Below are 22,211 nucleotides of genomic sequence, written 5' to 3' on the forward strand. Positions count from 1 at the left end.
GTAAAGGATAAGTACCCAGGTCCCATGTGGCTCAGTTGGTAGAGCATGGCGCGTGCAACACCAGGGTTGTGGGTTTGATTCCCACGGAGGAACATATGTACTCACTTCTGTAAGTCGCTCTGCATAAAAGCATCTGCTAAATGACTAAAATGTAAATGTACAGTGTATCATAAAGAATAGGTAGAGTTTACCCGTAGAAAGAAGAATGAATAGAAAGGGTGTTTCAAGTGAACGATAACATAATGGGTGGACTGGCAGCCATTTTGAGTGTACCGATGCCAGGAAGTAAAAGCAGGTGTGCTGTGATTGGTTGAGTCAATAATTTTTATGAGCCACATCAGTTAGAACTATTTGAGTGAACATTCTACATTACCATGGCAATCCAGCCTCAGTTGAATGAACATTCTACATTACCATGGCAATCCAGCCTCAGTTGAATGAACATTCTACATTACCATGGCAATCCAGCCTCAGTTGAATGAATATTCTACATTACCATGGCAATCCAGCCTCAGTTGAATGAACATTCTACATTACCATGGCAATCCAGCCTCAGTTGAATGAATATTCTACATTGCCATGGCAATCCAGCCTCAGTTGAATGCGCATTCTACATTATCATGGCAATCCAGCCTCAGTTGAATGAAAGCTTCAGTTGAATGAATATTCTACATTACCATGGCAATCCAGCCTCAGTGAATGAATGCAATTCAGTCTCAGTTGAATTCTACATTACCATGGCAATCCAGCTTCAGTTGAATGAACATTCTACATTACCATGGCAATCCAGCTTCAGTTGAATGAACATTCTACATTACCATGGCAATCCAGCCTCAGTTGAATGAAACCTCTACATTACCATGGCAATCCAGCCTCAGTTGAATGAACACTCTACATTATCATGGCAATCCAGCCTCAGTTGAATGAATATTCTACATTACCATGGCAATCCAGCCTCAGTTGAATGAACATTCTACATTACCATGGCAATCCAGCCTCAGTTGAATGAACATTCTACATTACCATGGCAATCCAGCCTCAGTTGAATGAATATTCTACATTACCATGGCAATCCAGCCTCAGTTGAATGAACACTCTACATTATCATCGCAATCGAGCCTCAGTTGATAGAACATTCTGCATTACCATGGCAATCCAGCCTCAGTTGATAGAACATTCCAAAATACCTTGGCAATTATTGCGTCACAATACCAGGCAGCCATTGGGAGTGTGGCCAGTTCACCAGTCAAATTGGCAGTAGATATAATATGCCTGCCCACCTTTACTGAGTTAACTCAGCCAGAGACGAGAGAACGAGGAAGGAAAGAAAACAAAGAGGGTTGTTTTGCTGGCGCCCTCACTCCAACTTAAAGTGCTTTCTGACGCATGAAGTCGAGGAGAAAATAACGGAAAGAAAAGAGAGGGAGGGGAAACACAAAGGACAGCGCTCCATCCTAGTGGGTGTGTTTGTGTGTGTACCCTCCACTCTAAGAGCTAACTCAACAGCCTGAGCTAACAGGTGCTAGGCTAGGCACTAGGCTAATCACGCTGCTGCACAGCAAGCCACTAACAATGAACACCACCACATGGTAGAGCTAGCCTTAACTTCCTCGCCCTCCCTGAGAGAGCCAGTCTTTCCTAAAAGCTTTAAATTGAATATCTGACACATCTATTTTCCTCTTTCCTCTGGTCTCTCAATCCTGTTACCAGGTTACTAAAAACCTCCACTTTTAGTACGAGACATTTGTCTAGCTCTCTTGTGTTTTCGGGGGGGCAATTTTCCGACAATAGCGTTAACCTTTTAGTTCAATTGGCCAGATTCATTCTGACAGCCTCTGGAAACCAACTTAAAGAGAAGAAAAGAAAACACTTTCAACTCTTTGTTCAAACACTTTTCAACGTCAGCAGGCAGCATAAGGTTTGAAGATTCATTTGTTTTCCAGGTTATCTGAACAAATAGTTTCCTGCAGCACATGCGTCCAGGCATAAAGTAGCAGACAGTTATAATGGTGAACAAGCATACAAACCCTCTCATTGCCCTCTGACTCCGTCCAAACAACACCCTCCCTCCCTCAATCATTGCATAACAGGAAGACAGTTCAAATGCATTTCTGACCTTAGAGCTCAGCTTACACACATGCAAACACAAACACACACACACACACACACACACACACACACACACACACACACACACACACACACACACACACACAGCGGTCCAGAGGTCTGATTGTGTTTGTCAGTGGAGCTAAACAGGTTGACTTACTGTGGTGTCTTTCTTGTCGTTCCATCGTGTGATGAACCTGTTCTCACTCTCCATCTGCTTGAGTTGGTCCTCGTTGACCTGGTAACACACACACACACACACACACACACACACACACACACACACACACACACACACACACACACACACACACACACACACACACACACACAGGTAAATACATCAACCCTGTCCACATGAAGAAACGCAGATATTCTGTACATAATATCTGTGGTAGCCTAGTAGTTAGAGCGTTGGGCCAGTAACCGAAAGGTTACTAGATCGATATCCCCGAGCTGACAAGGTAAAAATCTGTCGTTCTGCCCCCGAACAAGGCAGTTAACCCACTGTTCCTAGGCCGTCATTGTAAATAAGAATTTGTTCTTAACTGACTTGCCTAGTTAAATAAAGGTTAAATAAAAAATGTAATAAATAAGAGGACATATATAACATTTTGGGTAAAAATAGAAATTCCCTTTAATTATATAGAACCACACAATGTGGAATTATAGTTGTGTCCAGTAACTTTAATTTAAGCTAAAAGGAAAGAACTATAGTGATGGGAAGTTCAGGAAGTTCAGGAAGTTCAGGAAGTTCAGGAAGTTCAGGAAGTTCAGGAAGTTCAGGAAGTTCAGGAAGTTCAGGAAGTTCAATTGGATTGTCCACCGGGTGGTTTTATTATCAGCTGAATAAATGACTCCAGTAGCTCATCGCTATAGTTTGTTCCTTTTAGCTTAAATTAAAGTTACTGGACACAACTGTAATTCCACATTGTGTGGTTTCAAAGCGTCAAAGCGAGGTAGAGAAAATTATACTTTTTACTCTAACCCCCACCCCCCATCACTTTCAGAGAACAATTTGCTTTGTCAGGGCTATGCATTGCAATGAAGACTGGAGAGAGAGAGAAAAGACATACACACAAATGTGAACACACACACACAGTGTGTTGGGGTCTGATAAAAAGCCCACATCCACAGCATTCCACCACATAATGGCATTCCTAATTAGCCTGAACATCTCACTCATTTTATGCCACGGTGATGGTGTGTGTATTCACTGAGATTGGGTCCTCATTGGTTCAGCTTAATGGGTATTTGTCATGCGAACAACAGCAGCATTCCAACCTGATTAAGAGGGAATGGAAGGATGAATGGAGGGATGAATGGAGAGAACAGTCCTCCTCTAGGTGGGAAAAGAGAGGGAGCCAGGCGTTCCCGGAAGAATTAGTGTGACACTAATAACGCTCTGAAACTTAAATCTCACTGTTTTAAGTTTCAGACACTCACTATTTTAAGTTTCAGACAGTCACTGTTTTAAGTTTCAGAAACTCACTGTTTCAGGTTTCAGACACTCACTATTTTAAGTTTCAGACACTCTCTATTTTGAGTTTCAGAAACTCACTGTTTTAGGTTTTAAGTTTCAGACACTCACTGTTTTCAGTTTCAGAAACTCACTGTTTTAGGTTTTAAGTTTCAGACACTCACTGTTTTAAGTTTTAAGTTTCAGACACTCACTGTTTTAGGTTTTACGTTTCAGACACTCACTGTTTTAAGTTTTAAGTTTCAGACACTCACTGTTTTAAGTTTTAAGTTTCAGACACTCACTGTTTTCAGTTTCAGACACTCACTGTTTTAAGTTTCAGACACTCACTGTTTTCAGTTTCAGACACTCACTGTTTTCAGTTTCAGACACTCACTGTTTTAAGTTTCAGACACTCACTGTTTTCAGTTTCAGACACTCACTATTTTAAGTTTCAGACACTCACTGTTTTTCAGTTTCAGACACTCACTGTTTTCAGTTTCAGACACTCACTGTTTTAAGTTTCAGACACTCACTGTTTTCAGTTTCAGACACTCACTGTTTTCAGTTTCAGACACTCACTGTTTTAAGTTTCAGACACTCACTGTTTTCAGTTTCAGACACTCACTATTTTAAGTTTCAGACACTCACTGTTTTAAGTTTCAGACACTCACTGTTTTCAGTTTCAGACACTCACTATTTTAAGTTTCAGACACTCACTGTTTTAAGTTTCAGACACTCACTGTTTTAAGTTTCAGAAACTCACTGTTTTAAGTTTCAGACATTCACTGGTTTAAGTTTTAATTTTCATACACTCACTGCTTTAAGTTTCTGACACACTGTTTTATTTAAGGCACTTACTATTTCAAGGTCAATACACTCACACTCAGGTATACTGAATGAAAATATAAACACAAAATGCTTCCATTTCAACGATTTTTCTAAGTAACGTTTCATATATGGGAAATCAGTCAATTGAAATCAATTAATTAGGCCCTAATCTATTGATTTCACAAGACTGGGCAGGAGCACTGCCATGGGTGGGCCTGGGAGGGCATAGGTCCATCAACTTGGTAGCCAGGCCCACCCACTGGGGAGCCAAGCCCAGCCAATCTGAATGAGTTTTTCCCCACAAAAGAGCTTTATTACTGACAGAAATACCCCTCAGTTTCATCAGCTTTCTTGGTGGATGGTCTCAGACGACCCTGCAGGTGAAGAAGCCGAATGTGGAGATCCTGGGCTGACGTGGTTACACGTGGTCTCCGGTTATAAGGCCGGTTAGATGTACTGCCAAATTCTTTAAAATGACGTTGGAGGCGGCTTATGGTAGAAAAATTAACAAATTCTCTTGCAACAGCTCTGATGGAAATTACTGCAGTCAGCAGGTCAATTACACACTTGTATAATTGAACTTGAGACATCTGTGGCATTATGTTGTGTGACAAAATTGCACCTTTTAGAGTTGCCTTTTATAGTGCCCAGCAGAAGGTGCACCTGTGTAATGATCCTACTGTTTAATCAGCTTCTTGATATGCAACACCTGTCAGGTGGATGGATTATCTTGGCAATGTAGAGATGCTCACTAACAGAGATGTAAACACATTTGTGCACAATTTGAGAGATAAATAATTTTGTTTGTTCATATAGAAAATGTCTGGGATCTTTTATTTCAGCTCATGAAAACATGGGACCAACACTTTACATGTTGCGTTTATATATTTTTTTGGTCAGTATATATGACAGGTAGAGAGATAAAACTTACCCCAAAAAGTTGTACATAGTTGGTGATGAGGTCTTGGACCACGCTGATTTCTGGTGTGGTTTCTCCCTCGGTTTGGAAGAGACAGGAGGAGAACACACAGGCCAAGTCTCTGGTCTGCATCTTGTTGATATGGGAGCACCTCTGGACCCTACACAGTATAGAGATACAGGAGAACACACTGATAAACACACATGTAGGTGACATAGACTCATACACATACTGTAAGTACAGTACATAAACCCACAAATGCTTAAATACACACACAGGAACAGACACACACACACACACACACACACACCTAAAAGTATAGCTACACACAATATCCCCCTCGTACAACAACCAAACTATGTAAACACTTCCTGGTCAAAAGCATGAGCATGAGTGCCGGGAACTAGAGGTAATAACTGTAGGAGATGTTAAACTAGGCCACAGTACAGGTAATAACTGTAGGAGATGTTAAACTAGGCCACAGTACAGGTAATAACTGTAGGAGATGTTAAACTAGGCCACAGTACAGGTAATAACTGTAGGAGATGTTAAACTAGGCCACAGTCTAGGTAATAACTGTAGGAGATGTTAAACTAGGCCACAGTACAGGTAATAACTGTAGGAGATGTTAAACAGGCCACAGTACAGGTAATAACTGTAGGAGATGTTAAACTAGGCCACAGTCCAGGTAATAACTGTAGGAGATGTTAAACTAGGCCACAGTACAGGTAATAACTGTAGGAGATGTTAAACTAGGCCACAGTACATGTAATAACTGTAGGAGATGTTAAACTAGGCCACAGTACAGGTAATGACTGTAGGAGATGTTAAACTAGGCCACAGTACAGGTAATAACTGTAGGAGATGTTAAACTAGGCCACAGTACATGTAATAACTGTAGGAGATGTTAAACTAGGCCACAGTCCAGGTTATAACTGTAGGAGATGTTAAACTAGGCCACAGTACAGGTAATGACTGTAGGAGATGTTAAACTAGGCCACAGTACAGGTAATAACTGTAGGAGATGTTAAACTAGGCCACAGTACAGGTAATAACTGTAGGAGATGTTAAACTAGGCCACAGTCCAGGTAATAACTGTAGGAGATGTTAAACTAGGCCACAGTACAGGTAATAACTGTAGGAGATGTTAAACTAGGCCACAGTACAGGTAATAACTGTAGGAGATGTTAAACTAGGCCACAGTCCAGGTAATAACTGTAGGAGATGTTAAACTAGGCCACAGTACAGGTAATAACTGTAGGAGATGTTAAACTAGGCCACAGTACATGTAATAACTGTAGGAGATGTTAAACTAGGCCACAGTACAGGTAATGACTGTAGGAGATGTTAAACTAGGCCACAGTACAGGTAATAACTGTAGGAGATGTTAAACTAGGCCACAGTACATGTAATAACTGTAGGAGATGTTAAACTAGGCCACAGTCCAGGTTATAACTGTAGGAGATGTTAAACTAGGCCACAGTACAGGTAATGACTGTAGGAGATGAGGCCATACAGGTAATAACTGTAGGAGATGTTAAACTAGGCCACAGTCCAGGTAATAACTGTAGGAGATGTTAAACTAGGCCACAGTCCAGGTAATAACTGTAGGAGATGTTAAACTAGGCCACAGTACAGGTAATAACTGTAGGAGATGTTAAACTAGGCCACAGTACAGGTAATAACTGTAGGAGATGTTAAACTAGGCCACAGTACAGGTAATAACTGTAGGAGATGTTAAACTAGGCCACAGTACAGGTAATAACTGTAGGAGATGTTAAACTAGGCCACAGTCTAGGTAATAACTGTAGGAGATGTTAAACTAGGCCACAGTACAGGTAATAACTGTAGGAGATGTTAAACTAGGCCACAGTACAGGTAATAACTGTAGGAGATGTTAAACTAGGCCACAGTACAGGTAATAACTGTAGGAGATGTTAAACTAGGCCACAGTACAGGTAATAACTGCAGGAGATGTTAAACTAGGCCACAGTCCAGGTAATAACTGTAGGAGATGTTAAACTAGGCCACAGTACAGGTAATAACTGTAGGAGATGTTAAACTACAGTACAGGTAATAACTGTAGGAGATGTTAAACTAGGCCACAGTCTAGGTAAGAACTGTAGGAGATGTTAAACTAGGCCACAGTACAGGTAATGACTGTAGGATATGTTAAACTAGGCCACAGTACATGTAATAACTGTAGGAGATGTTAAACTAGGCCACAGTCTAGGTAAGAACTGTAGGAGATGTTAAACTAGGCCACAGTACAGGTAATAACTGTAGGAGATGTTAAACTAGGCCACAGTCTAGGTAAGAACTGTAGGAGATGTTAAACTCGGCCACAGTACAGGTAATAACTGTAGGAGATGTTAAACTAGGCCACAGTACAGGTAATAACTGTAGGAGATGTTAAACTAGGCCACAGTCTAGGTAAGAACTGTAGGAGATGTTAAACTAGGCCACAGTACAGGTAATGACTGTAGGATATGTTAAACTAGGCCACAGTACATGTAATAACTGTAGGAGATGTTAAACTAGGCCACAGTCTAGGTAAGAACTGTAGGAGATGTTAAACTAGGCCACAGTACAGGTAATAACTGTAGGAGATGTTAAACTAGGCCACAGTCTAGGTAAGAACTGTAGGAGATGTTAAACTCGGCCACAGTACAGGTAATAACTGTAGGAGATGTTAATCTAGGCCACAGTCTAGGTAAGAACTGTAGGAGATGTTAAACTAGGCCACAGTACAGGTAATAACTGTAGGAGATGTTAAACTAGGCCACAGGCTAGGTAAGAACTGTAGGAGATGTTAAACTAGGCCACAGTCCAAGTAATAACTGTAGGAGATGTTACACTAGGCCACAGTCCAGGTAATGACTGTAGGATATGTTACAATAGGCCACAGTCCAGGTAATGACTGTAGGAGATGTTAAACTAGGCCACAGTCCAGGTAATGACTGTAGGAGATGTTAAACTGGACCTCAGTCTAGGTAATAACTGTAGGAGATGTTAAACTAGGCCACAGTCCAGGTAATGACTGTAGGAGATGTTAAACTGGACCTCAGTCTAGGTAATAACTGTAGGAGATGTTAAACTAGGCCACAGTCCAGGTTATAACTGTAGGAGACGTTAAACTAGGCCACAGTCTAGGTAAGAACTGTAGGAGATGTTAAACTAGGCCACAGTCCAAGTAATAACTGTAGGAGATGTTACACTAGGCCACAGTCCAGGTAATAACTGTAGGAGATGTTAAAATAGGCCACAGTCTAGGTAAGAACTGTAGGAGATGTTAAACTAGGCCACAGTCCAGGTAATAACTGTAGGAGATGTTAAACTACGCCACAGTCTAGGTAATAACTGTTGGAGATGTTAAACTAGGCCACAGTACAGGTAATAACTGTAGGAGATGTTAAACTAGGCCACAGTCCAGATAATGACTGTAGGAGATGTTAAACTAGGCCACAGTCCAGGTAATAACTGTAGGAAATGTTAAACTAGGCCACAGTCCAGGTAATGACTGTAGGACATGTTAAACTAGGCTACAGTCAAGGTAATGACTGTAGGACATGTTAAACTAGGTCACAGTCCAGGTAATGACTGTAGGACATGTTAAACTAGGCCACAGTCCAGGTAATGACTGTAGGACATGTTAAACTAGGCCACAGTCCAGGTAATGACTGTAGGACATGTTAAACTAGGCCACAGTCCAGGTAATGACTGTAGGACATGTTAAACTAGGCCACAGTCCAGGTAATGACTGTAGGACATGTTAAACTAGGCCACAGTCCAGGTAATGACTGTAGGACATGTTAAACTAGGCCACAGTCCAGTTAATGACTGTAGGACATGTTAAACTAGGCCACAGTCCAGGTAATGACTGTAGGACATGTTAAACTAGGCCACAGTCCAGGTAATGACTGTAGGACATGTTATACTAGGCCACAGTCCAGGTAATGACTGTAGGACATGTTAAACTAGGCCACAGTCCAGGTAATGACTGTAGGACATGTTAAACTAGGCCACAGTCCAGGTAATGATAGGACATGTTAAACTAGGCCACAGTCCAGGTAATGATAGGACATGTTAAGCTAGGCCACAGTCCAGTTAAACTGTAGGACATGTTAAACTAGGCCACAGTCCAGGTAATGACTGTAGGACATGTTAAACTAGGCCACAGTCCAGGTAATGACTGTAGGACATGTTAAACTAGGCCACAGTCCAGATAATGACTGTAGGAGATGTTAAACTAGGACACAGTCCAGGTAATGACTGTAGGAGATGTTAAACTAGGCCACAGTCTAGGTAATAACTGTAGGAGATGTTAAACTAGGCCACAGTCCAGGTAATAACTGTAGGACATGTTGAACTAGGTCACAGTCCAGGTAATGACTGTAGGACATGTTAAACTAGGCCACAGTCCAGGTAATGACTGTAGGACATGTTAAATTAGGCCACAGTCCAGGTAATGACTGTAGGATATGTTAAACTAGGCCACAGTCCAGGTAATAACTGTAGGACATATTAAACTAGGCCACAGTCCAGGTAATAACTGTAGGACATGTTAAACTAGGCCACAGTCCAGGTAATAACTGTAGAACATGTTAAACTAGGCCACAGTCCAGGTAATGACTGTAGGAGATGTTAAACTAGGCCACAGTCCAGGTAATGACTGTAGGAGATGTTAAACTAGGCCACAGTCCAGGTAATAACTGTAGGACATGTTAAACTAGGCCACAGTCCAGGTAATGACTGTAGGACATGTTAAACTAGGCCACAGTTCAAATTCCAGCAAAATCCCCAATTAAGTATTTTTTATTTCATTGCACCTTTATTTTGACAGGGAGACATGCAGAGAACAATGTCTCTTTTAGAAATGATGATGCCTGTACACACATAGAAACACATCAATATACACTATACACGTCAATATACACAATACACATCAATATACACTATACAAATCAATATACACTATACACATCAATATACACTATACACGTCAATATACACTATACACATCAATATACACTATACACATCAATACACGGAAATCAAAACACAAGCATGGAAAACAAACACATTTGTCAGTAAAAAAGGTCCTCAATCAGCCTTTTGAATTGCCCTCGAGGCACCACATTGTAGAGAGCCTCGGAGATTACTCCACAAGTAAGGTGCACAAAACCTAAAAGCAGATTGACCTAACTCAGTGGAGACGGAAGAGATATCCAGAGTTAGCCATCCCTCAGACTGGGTTTGGTATCTCGTACATCTGTAGGTTAACAATGAAGGTACGGTGGAAATCTTCTCCAAACTATCTGCTCATTACCATAATAGTCAGATTAATAATCCAACCAATAATCCAATCAATAATCCAATCAATAATCCAACCAATAATCCAATCAATAATCCAACCAATAATCCAATCAATAATCCAACCAATAATCCAATCAATAATCCAATCAATAATCCAACCAATCAATAATCCAACCAATAATCCAACCAATAATCCAACCAATAATCCAATCAATAATCCAATCAGGCCAGACAAGTAGTAGAGGTGAATTATAAGTATTTACAGTATCTAACAGAAGTAGAAATGTGATGTATCTACTGTATGTCCATATCTACTTTACTAGAAGGGTGGAATTGGGGGAGAATGTGTTCTAGACTAGTTCTCAGGGTTATTTTATTTTGGATTTAACCCTATCTGGTAAACCATGGGACATCTACATGAACCATTTTTATTTTTTAACTGTAGTGGGCTATGGGTAAATGAAGTGACTTCTGCAGAGCAAGGAATTGTGGGTTAGAAGTGTCAATAAGAACAGGTGGCATCGCTATGCCGGTGTGCCCAAGTCTGTGTTGTTGTCTCACTTACCACCCACACACAGTTCTCTGTGTGTGTGTGTGTGTTTCTGTGTGTGTCTGTGTGTGTCTGTGTGTGTGTGTGTGTGATGTAACTGTCTTTTATTCCACCACATAATGGGGTATGGAATTCAGACGATATATATATTATGATATTCAGACTATATTTTATTTATTTATTTTTTATTTCACCTTTATTTAACCAGGTAGGCTAGTTGAGAATACCTTTATTTAACCAGGTAGGCTAGTTGAGAACACCTTTATTTAACCAGGTAGGCTAGTTGAGAACACCTTTATTTAACCAGGTAGGCTAGTTGAGAACAAGTTCTCATTTGCAACTGCGACCTGGCCAAGATAAAGCATAGCAGTGTGAACAGACAACACAGAGTTACACATGGAGTAAACAATTAACAAGTCAATAACACAGTAGAAAAAAAAGAGAGTCTATATACATTGTGTGCAAAAGGCATGAGGAGGTAGGCGAATAATTACAATTTTGCAGATTAACACTGGAGTGATAAATGATCAGATGGTCATATACAGGTAGAGATATTGGTGTGCAAAAGAGCAGAAAAGTAAATAAATAAAAACAGTATGGGGATGAGGTAGGTAAAAATGGGTGGGCTATTTACCGATAGACTATGTACAGCTGCAGCGATCGGTTAGCTGCTCAGATAGCAGATGTTTGAAGTTGGTGAGGGAGATAAAAGTCTCCAACTTCAGCGATTTTTGCAATTCGTTCCAGTCACAGGCAGCAGAGAACTGGAACGAAAGGCAGCCAAATGAGGTGTTGGCTTTAGGGATGATCAGTGAGATACACCTGCTGGAGCGCGTGCTACGGATGGGTGTTGCCATCGTGACCAGTGAACTGAGATGAGGCGGAGCTTTACCTAGCATGGACTTGTAGATGACCTGGAGCCAGTGGGTCTGGCGACGAATATGTAGCGAGACCCACTGATATACAGTATATATATATATATTACAACATTCAGACATGTATATAAAGCTGAAGATTGAAGTTTACATACACCTTAGCCAAATACATTTAAACTCAGTTTTCACAATTCCTGACATTTAATACTAGTAAAAATTCCCTGTCTTAGGTCAGTTAGGATCACCACTTTATTTTAAGAATGTGAAATATCAGAATAATAGTTGAGATAATGATTTATTTCAGCTTTTATTTCTTTCATCACATTCCCAGTGGGTCAGAAGGTTACATACACTCAATTAGTATTTGGTAGCATTGCCTTTAAATTGTTTAACTTGGGTCAAACGTTTCAGGTAGCCTCCCACAAGTTTCGCACAATAACTTGGGTGAATTGTGGCCCATTCCTCCTGACAGTGCTGGTGTAACTGAGTCAGGTTTGTAGGCCTCCTTGCTCGCACACACACTTTTTTAGTTCTGCCCACACATTTTCTATAGGATTGAGGTCAGGACGTTGTGATGGCCACTCCAATACCTTGACTTTGTTGTCCTTAAGCCATTTTGCCACAACTTTGGAAGTATGCTTGGGGTCATTGTTAATTTGGAAGGCCCATTTGCAGCCAAGCTTTAACTTCCTGACTGATGTCTTGAGATTTTGCTTCAATATAACCACATAATTTTCCATCCTCATGATGCCATCTATTTTGTGAAGTACACCAGACCCTCCTGCAGCAAAGCACCCTCACAACATGATGCTGCCACGGTTGGGAAGGTGTTCTTCGGCTTACAAGCCTCCCCCATAACAATAGTCATTATGGCCAAACAGTCCTATTTTTGTTTCATCAGACCAGAGGACATTTCTACAAAAAGTATGATCTTTGTTCCCATGTGCAGATGCAAACCGTAGTCTGGATTTTTTAATGGTGGTTTTGGAGCAGTGGCTTCTTCCTTGCTGAGCGACCTTTCAGGTTATGTCGGTATAGGACTCGTTTTACTCTGGATATAGATACTTTTGTACCTGTACCTGATGGAGTCTGCAAAAGACCTGAGACTGGGACGGAGATTTGTCTTCCAACAAGACAATGATCCAACACATAAAGCAAAATCTACAATGGAATGGTTCAAAAATAAACATATCCAGGTGTTAGAATGGCCAAGTCAAAGTCCAGACCTGAATCCAATCGAGAATCTGTGGAAAGAACTGAAAACTGCTGTTCACAAATGCTCTCCATCCAACCTCACTGAGCTCGAGCTGTTTTGCAAGGAGGAATGGGAAAAAATTTCAGTCTCTCGATGTGCAAAACTGATAGAGACATACCCCAAGCGACTTACAGCTGTAATCGCAGCAAAAGGTGGCGCTACAAAGTATTAACTTAAGGGGGCTGAATAATTTTGCACGCCCAATTTTTCAGTTTTTGATTTGTTAAAAAAGTTTGAAATATCCAATAAATGTCGTTCCACTTCATGATTGTGTCCCACTTGTTGTTGATTCTTCACAAAAAAATACAGTTTTATATCTTTATGTTTGAAGCCTTAAATGTTGCAAAGTTCAAGGGGGCCGAATACTTGCGCAAGGCACTGTATATATATATATATATATATATATAATATAATATTCAGACGATATATATACAGTGGGGCAAAAAAGTATTGTCAGCCACCAATTGTGCAAGTTCTCCCACTTAAAAGGATGAGAGAGGCCTGTAATTTTCATCATAGGTACACTTCAACTATGACAGACAGAATGAGAAAAAAAATCCAGAAAATCACATTGTAGGATTTTTAATGAATTTATTTGCAAATTATGGTGGAAAATAAGTATTTGGTCAATGACAAAAGTTTATCTCAATACTTTGTTATATACCCTTTGTTGGCAATGACAGAGGTCAAACGTTTTCTGTAAGTCTTCACAAGGTTTTCACACACTGTTGCTGGTATTTTGGCTCATTCCTCCATGCAGATCTCCTCTAGAGCTGTGATGTTTTGGGGCTGTTGCAGGGCAACACAGACTTTCAACTCCCTCCAAAGATTTTCTATGGGGTTGAGATCTGGAGACTGCCTAGGCCACTCCAGGACCTTGAAATGCTTCTTACGAAGCCACTCCTTCGTTGCCCGGGCTGTGTGTTTGGGATCATTGTCATGCTGAAAGACCCAGCCACGTTTCATCTTCAATGCCCTTGCTGATGGAAGGAGGTTTTCACTCAAAATCTCACGATACATGGCCCCATTCATTCTTTCCTTTACACAGATCAGTCGTCCTGGTCCCTTTGCAGAAAAACAGCCCCAAAGCATGATGTTTCCACCCCCATGCTTCACAGTAGGTATGGTGTTCTTTGGATTTTACCAAAAAGTTATATTTTGGTTTCATCTGACCATATGACATTCTCCCAATCTTCTTCTGGATCATCCAAATGCTCTCTAGCAAACTTCAGACGGGCCTGGACATGTACTGGCTTAAACAGGGGGACACGTCTGGCACTGCAGGATTTGAGTCCCTGGCACTGCAGGATTTGAGTCCCTGAGTCCCTGGTGTTGCTGATGGTAGGCTTTGTTACTTTGGTCCCAGCTCTCATCAGGTCATTCACCAGGTCCCCCTGTGTGGTTCTGGGATTTTTGCTCACCGTTCTTGTGATCATTTTGACCCCACGGGGTGAGATCTTGCGTGGAGCCCCAGATTGAGGGAGATTATCAGTGGTCTTGTATGTCTTCCATTTCCTAATAATTGCTCCCACAGTTGATTTTTTCAAACCAAGCTGCTTACCTATTTCAGATTCAGTCTTCCCAGCCTGGTGCAGGTCTACAATTTTGTTTCTGGTGTCCTTTGACAGCTCTTTGGTCTTGGCCATAGTGGCGTTTGGAGTGTGACTGTTTGAGGTTGCGGACAGGTCTCTTTTATACTGATAACAAGTTCAAACAGGTGCCATTAATACAGGTAACGAGTGGAGGACAGAGGAGCCTCTTAAAGAAGAAGTTACAGGTCTGTGAGAGCCAGAAATCTTGCTTGTTTGTAGGTGACCGAATACTTATTTTCCACCATCATTTGCAAATAAATTCATTAAAAATCCTACAATGTGATTTTCTGGATTTTTTTTCTCATTTTGTCTGGCATAGTTGAAGTGTACCTATGATGAAAATTACAGGCCTCTCTCATCTTTTTAAGTGGGAGAACTTGCACAATTGGTGGCTGACTAAATACTTTTTTGCCCCACTGTATATCTGTCACGTTCGTCATAACGAGGAGACAAAGGCTCAGTGTGAGATGAATAAATTCTTATTTTTTTAAATCGAAGAACACTAAACAAACTAACAAAAATAACAAAACGAACGTGAAGCTTTGAACATGAGTGCTGACATGCAACTACACAATAACCCACAAAACCAAAATGGCAACCTAAATAGGATCCCCAATCAGAGACAACGATAAACAGCTGTCTCTGATTGGGAACCAATTCAGGCCACCATAGACCTACATATACCTAGACATACTAAACCCCATAGATGTACAAAAAACCTAGACAGGACATAAAACACCCAAACAATAAAAAAACTAAACCAACCACCCTTGTCACACCCTGACCTAACCAAAATAATAAAGAAAACAAAGATAACTAAGATCAGGGCGTGACAATATCATGATATTCAGACTATGCAAAGCGGAGTGTGAAAAGCAGTCATCAAGGCAAAGGGTGGCTACTTGAAAAATTCAAATATAAAAATATATTTAGATTAAAAAAAAAAAAACTTTCTTGGTTACTACATGATTCCATATGTGTTATTTCATAGTTTTGATGTCATCACTATTATTCTACAATGTGTAAAATAGTAAAAATAAATAATAACCCTTGAATGAGTAGTTGTGTCCAAACTTTTGACTGGTAGTGTATACATTATGATGATCAGGATATATATTCTGAGGTTACAAAACATTAAGAACACCTGCTCTATCTATGACATACTGACCGGGTGAATCCAGGTGAAAGCTATGATCCCTTATTGATCCCCACTTGTTTAATCCACTTCAAATCAGAGTAGACAAAGGGGAGGAGACAGGTTAAAGAATAAAGCTTTTTAAACCTTGAGACAATTGAGATGTGGATTGTGTATTCAGAGGGTGATTGTGCAAAACAAAAGATTTAAGTGCCTTTGAACGAGGTATGTTTCCTGTGTGTATCAAGAATGGTCCACCACCCAAAGGACATCCAAACAACTTGACACAACTGTGGCAAGCATTGCAGTCAATATGGGCCAGCATCCCTGTGGAACGCTTTCAACACCTTGTCGTCCAGGCCCCGACGTATTGAGGCTGTTCTGAGTGTAAAAGGGGGCGCAACTCAAAATTAGGAAGGTGTTTCTTATGTTTTGTACACTCAGAGTATAATATTCAGGCTCTCCTTTTCAGACAACCTACTTGACCTACATGTTCGTAAGTGCTTGTTATAGTGAAATACTGTGAAAATGTGTCTACAGTGCATTACAGGGAAAGGAACAGTGACATGATGAGTGTAGGGTAGCTTTGACCGGAGGATTTTTGCAGTTTGTACACACACTGTTCTGTGTGTGTGTGTTTGTGTCTGTGTGTGTGTGTGTTTGTGTCTGTCTGTGTGAGTGTGTGTGTGTCTGTGTGTTTGTGTGTGTTTGTGTGTGTCTGTGTGTCTGTGTGTGTGTGTGTGTGTGTGTGTGTGTGTGTGTGTGTGTGTGTGTGTGTGTGTGTGTGTGTGTGTGTGTGTGTGTGTGTGTGTGTGTGTGCAGCCTCACCTGTAGAGGTGTTGCAGCAGAGCAGTCAGGGTGGATCTGTTGATCTTGGGAAGACTCTGGATAAATCTAGAGTACTTCTCCACTCTCCTTTTCTCATCCTCCTCATCTTCACTCAGCAAAGAAAGGAGGCCATTGATTAAAACAAAAGACCCACAAATATAAATAAAGCTACAATAACATAATTATTTAGTTAATGTTCAAACAAGTTGGCCATAATTAATTAATTAAAATTAATTAAATCAAAATGAATGAATTAATTTTGGAGATGATACACTGACCCAATACAAATGACCCGTAATGACCCAAATGGTATATAAATATGCATCATTTCTACATCAATATTAAACAATCAAAGGTAATCTGTGCCTCTACACACCTAGTGCAGACACCCAGTAGGGGTAGAGCTCCTTGGTCAGCAAGGCGTCCTCGGCCTGGGACAGAAAGGTCTTCAGGGTGTCAGCGACGTCCTCCAGCTGGTGCTCCAGGACATGGAGCTTCACATTGCGGGCGTCCTGCCTGAAGGCCCCCAGGAGCAGGGATACACGGCCCGGGTCCCCACTAACGCTGTAGATCCCCTGATGACACAGACCTAGAGGAGTGGGAGAAAAGGTAGGGGAAGGAGGAAGGGAGAGGGAGCGAGAGAGAGAGACAGCATGAAAACAAGTCCTCAAACCCTCATGTATTCAGCCAGCAGCATAACACCCTGCATCCAACTGCTGGCTTGCCTCTGATGCTAAGTAGGGTCGGTCCTGTTCAGTCCCTGAATGGGAGACCAGATGCTCACCGTACTGGGTGACAAAAGCTATGCAGCTGTCCACAACGATGGGGACGCCCTTTTTACTCAGCTGCTGGTTGCTTAGAGCCCTGCCGTCCGTACCAGAGGCCAATTTGATCGCAGCGTGCCACAGCGCAAAGTCCACTTTGTTGAAACCATGGATGTACACAGTTCTGTACGAAAACAGAAAAAAGTCAGACAAACTAAAAATGTCTCAGAGATACCATACAGCATTTTTAGGAAAATAGACACTGACAGATGTCTAATAACCTACTATTTAATGATCAAACACAAACATTGCAGTGTTTCCCCTACGATTTATTTCAGCAGAGGTGGCAAAGTTAGTGGGCGTGGCTAATGTCGCAGTCTCCGGACCCAAAATTTTGAGGCCCTTCTCTTGGCTGCAGAGAGAACATTTTGCTGTTTAAAAGCTGATTTCATGCAATTTTAAATGTTTTGCCATGGGGCAGAGAGAAAATGTTTGTTTTAAAGCTAGTTTCATGCAATGATACACATTCTGTCATGGGGCCAAGAGAAAGAAAATCTATTTTTAAAGTTAATTTCATGCAATTCTACCCCACAAAAATGAGCAGTTTCAAAACTTATTTGACACATTTGCCATGCTATTATGCTTAGTGACCCAGACAACCAACGTGGACCTCATGTCATGACATTTTAGGAATTTAGATTCTCCCTGACTGTCAAGATTTTATTCTGGTGTTTGTTAGTTCTCAAAGATCTAATTAAAAAATACTCCATTATCTTGTCTACATACTTTAAAAATGATTTTAGTAGTTTAAATTCACACTAAAAATATACTGTATATATATTTATTTTTGTCATATTTTTTTAAGTGGCGGACATGATTTAGCAGAAGCAGCCCGCCACATTGCTAAATGAATATAGAGAAAACACTGCAATGGAAAATACACACATCAGAACACAGTGTCAAACCTGCAAAACAGCCTGGAATCAAACAAACCACAGATACACATACCTTCCACCCTCCACCATCAAGAGCACTTGGATCCTCTCCTCACCTTCTACATGTGTGGAAAGAGCTGAGAAAAGAGAACAACGCTGAAACAAATCTGAAACAACGCTGAAACAACTCTGAAACAACGCTGAAACAACGCTGAAACAAAGCATAGCTACACTGCACGTATAGCGTATTCCTCGCTATATGGGAGGGAAAGTGTTCCTTCTAGAAGCAGTTGTCGTAAACAAAGCTACACACCAGATGTGTAGCTTGGCAGATCTGCTCGGACAACAGAAAACAGGGGGAACGAGACAGAAAGAGAGGAAATCTAAGCGAGTGATTGTGGCGGCTACCATAAATGCTTCACACTAGAGTAAGTAACATTTTCCTGTTGCTGTGTAGCCGACACTACTGTATGCATTTGGTCGTTGTCTTATTGATGTACCTGCGTGAGGTTCACTCAGTAGGGGGAACTGGGGCTTGAAACCTGGGTGTCACTGGTTGTCAGCCGTTACAATGTGTTGGCCTGGGTGGTGCCAAATCAGATCGCACTGGTTTGTATTATTCTACACACCCCTACCCCCTTCTCCATACACCTTCCTCCACACACACACACACACACACACACACACACACACACACACACACACACACACACACACACACACACAGTACACAGCACAACTTGGATGTCCTACTACATGCCAATTACTTTCGCACCCATGAATCTCCTTCTCTTCTATTTATTCAGTTTCACATTGGCCACAAACTACACTATATTTTAGAACAATCCGATCTGCTTTACTGTCAAGCATTGTAAGAAGATCATATAAATCCACAGGTAACACTGCGCTTAAAACATTTACAATGACGTCATTAAGCATTCAGCTTTCATCCAGGGCGCCTTACAGGAGCATTTAGGGTTAAGTGCCTTGCTCGAGGGCACATCGACAGATTTTTCACCTAGTCGGCTCGGAGATTTGAAGCAGTGACATTTTGGTTACTGGACCAACGCTCTTAACCGCTAGGCTAGAAACTCTCAATAATATATGGAGGTAAACAGGCAAAACAATTAATCTCCACACACTCTCTGGTGGCAAATTATGTGCTGATGTTGTGTTTGGCAGAGTTTCAAGGGCAAGGAATTTAGCTCTGTTTCCAGCAACCTGCGGTAAAAAACAACAACCCAGAAGCTTCAGAGATTGTTATTGACCTGAGAAGACTTTATTTAATAAAACAGTGTTATCAGGTAAATGCAACAAACACATCAAAATCCCTTTATCCACCTCTCGGCTCTCGCTGAGGAAATGTTATTATATTTTATGCTTCTGGGATAAGGTAGCTAACTCTGCGGCCTTGTAGGCCTGTAATTAGTATTGGGATTCAAGCCTGTAAAAAAAAAAGTGCTTGATATGCTTAGCTTCTTCATTCTTCATTCTTCTGAGAAAAAAAACATGTTTTAAGGTAACAACATTCCACATTATCACACAGCAATGATGTGTATTAAAGGCCTGGAAATCAACTGTGACCTCGCTTACAAGACGATGTGAATGATTAGTTTCCAATATGTGCTGTGTTGTAGAGAGAGAGAGAGAGAGAGTCGCATAGTTCTGGTTTTGCTAATGGGTATCATTGGAGTGATTCTATCTTTGAGGAATCAGGGGCTGGTACTCATGCAAAAAAGCCTGGCTCACTCCAATTTCCCTTGCACTAGTTGTTTAATTTCCTTGTTGGCCAGTGACAATTTTGGAAGAATAAAACACCGTTTTACAAACTACACCCCTGTCACAAATACTGTTGAACTCATCATATTTCTTCTCGAATCTGTAGGACATAAAACAATATAGAGGTAAGATAGATATCGATTTTGAGGCACGACATGTAGTATTTTCATATTTTAGTATATGCTCTTGATATTAAGGTGAAATGAGTATTCTTCTTCAAATTTTTCTCACAATAACAAGCTTATCTCTGTGAAATGTCAACGTACCGCAAGCTTTAATTATCAAAGCCTTTTACACGTAATTCAGCACGCTAATTTACCGTTTTTGCGACTCGCAGAAACATCTTTGCAGATAACCACCACACCATGTCAACCCTCAGAAGTTGCAGCAAGAATGTGGCACCGCTTCTGTCAACAGAGCTCCTTGCTTAGTATCGGATGTATAACGTAACAAAATCTGACTTTTGGAATTTAATGTTAACGATGTGTTAGAGAAAGACTCCACTGAACAATTCAGAACATGAAGAATCATATTTGCCTTGGTAAAAATACATTTTTTTATAACATAAAGAAGTGAAATTTCATCACCAAAGCGCTTTTTCAACTACTCTGGGCAGAGTGAATAAACATCTTGCAATACGGGATGGACACTGAGATCAGAACACTATGGCAACTTAACTCTAACTATGCAATACGGGATGGACACTGAGATCAGAACACTATGGCAACTTAACTCTAACTATGCAATACGGGATGGACACTGAGAGCAGAACACTATGGCAACTTAACTCTAACTATGCAATACGGGATGGACACTGAGATCAGAACACTATGGCAACTTAACTCTAATGGGGTAATGGGGAGAGGTTAGCATGTCATGGGGATATGATATTACGTGCTAACCTCCCCTGTTATTGGTAATGGTGAGAGGTTAGCGTGTCATGGGGGTATGATATTACGTGCTAACCTCCCCTGTTATTGGTAATGGTGAGAGGTTAGCGTGTCATGGGGATATGATATTACGTGCTAACATCCCCTGTTATTGGTAATGGTGAGAGGTTAGCGTGTCATGGGGGTATGATATTACGTGCTAACATCCCCTGTTATTGGTAATGGGGAGAGGTTAGCGTGTCATGGGGGTATGATATTACGTGCTCATCTCCCCTGTTATTGGTAATGGTGAGAGGTTAGCGTGTCATGGGGGTATGATCGCTGACCCTGTGTAACTTTCACAATCATCATTATAATTAAATCATTCAGGATAATTTGTAACCATGGTAGCATCCGCATAAATCCACATTCGTGTTTAGAAACACGTTTATTTCTTATTTACAATAAAAGTGACTCTGAAATGACACGATACATTATTCCCCATTCATTTCTATTGGTCACAAAATAATCTGAAATACAACTAAAACAAACAGCAAATGCATCCAACAGTTTGTAGAGTCACCAGCTTGATGTAGTCATTGGGTGGCAGGAATATTATTATTATTATATAGTTTGATGTAGTCATTGCATGCTGGGAATATGGCACCAAATACTACACTTTTAACTACTTTATCTATAGGAATATTTAGGGGTGTCAATAATTTTGATGTCCACCTTTTTGAGAAGAAATATATATAGATCTATTTCTCTGAGCAATTGTATTACTATAAAATAATATAATTTGATTTGGATTTCGTTTCTACAATATACTGTAGCTCGGTGTTTGAATTCTTTTTTGTTTACAGTCATTATTGCTCATCTTTATCAAGGGTGTCAATAATTGAACCCCACTATACATATTATAAATGACTCCAAACTGGAGCCAGAGTGACATTTCTAAAGCACTACAGCTGGTTAGTTGTCTAGTGAACATC

At 40.7% G+C, this 22,211-nt stretch overlaps 1 protein-coding gene across 2 annotated transcripts in view; it reads right to left on the bottom strand.

Moving 5' to 3' along the window:
• Positions 1 to 22,211, bottom strand: part of arap2 (ArfGAP with RhoGAP domain, ankyrin repeat and PH domain 2) — a 237,733-nt gene that overhangs the window by 31,981 nt on the left and 183,541 nt on the right. For both annotated transcript variants that reach the window (XM_042298473.1, XM_042298474.1), the window contains 6 exons: positions 18,642 to 18,705; positions 17,654 to 17,817; positions 17,246 to 17,458; positions 16,870 to 16,975; positions 5,331 to 5,478; positions 2,270 to 2,347 (listed from right to left, as the gene is read on the bottom strand). In XM_042298473.1, coding sequence (XP_042154407.1) covers positions 2,270 to 2,347; positions 5,331 to 5,478; positions 16,870 to 16,975; positions 17,246 to 17,458; positions 17,654 to 17,817; positions 18,642 to 18,705 — 773 coding nt within the window. The remainder of the gene's footprint in view (positions 1 to 2,269; positions 2,348 to 5,330; positions 5,479 to 16,869; positions 16,976 to 17,245; positions 17,459 to 17,653; positions 17,818 to 18,641; positions 18,706 to 22,211) is intronic.

Source organism: Oncorhynchus tshawytscha, linkage group LG15 (genome assembly GCF_018296145.1).
Source record: "Oncorhynchus tshawytscha isolate Ot180627B linkage group LG15, Otsh_v2.0, whole genome shotgun sequence".
Taxonomy (NCBI): domain Eukaryota; kingdom Metazoa; phylum Chordata; class Actinopteri; order Salmoniformes; family Salmonidae; genus Oncorhynchus; species Oncorhynchus tshawytscha.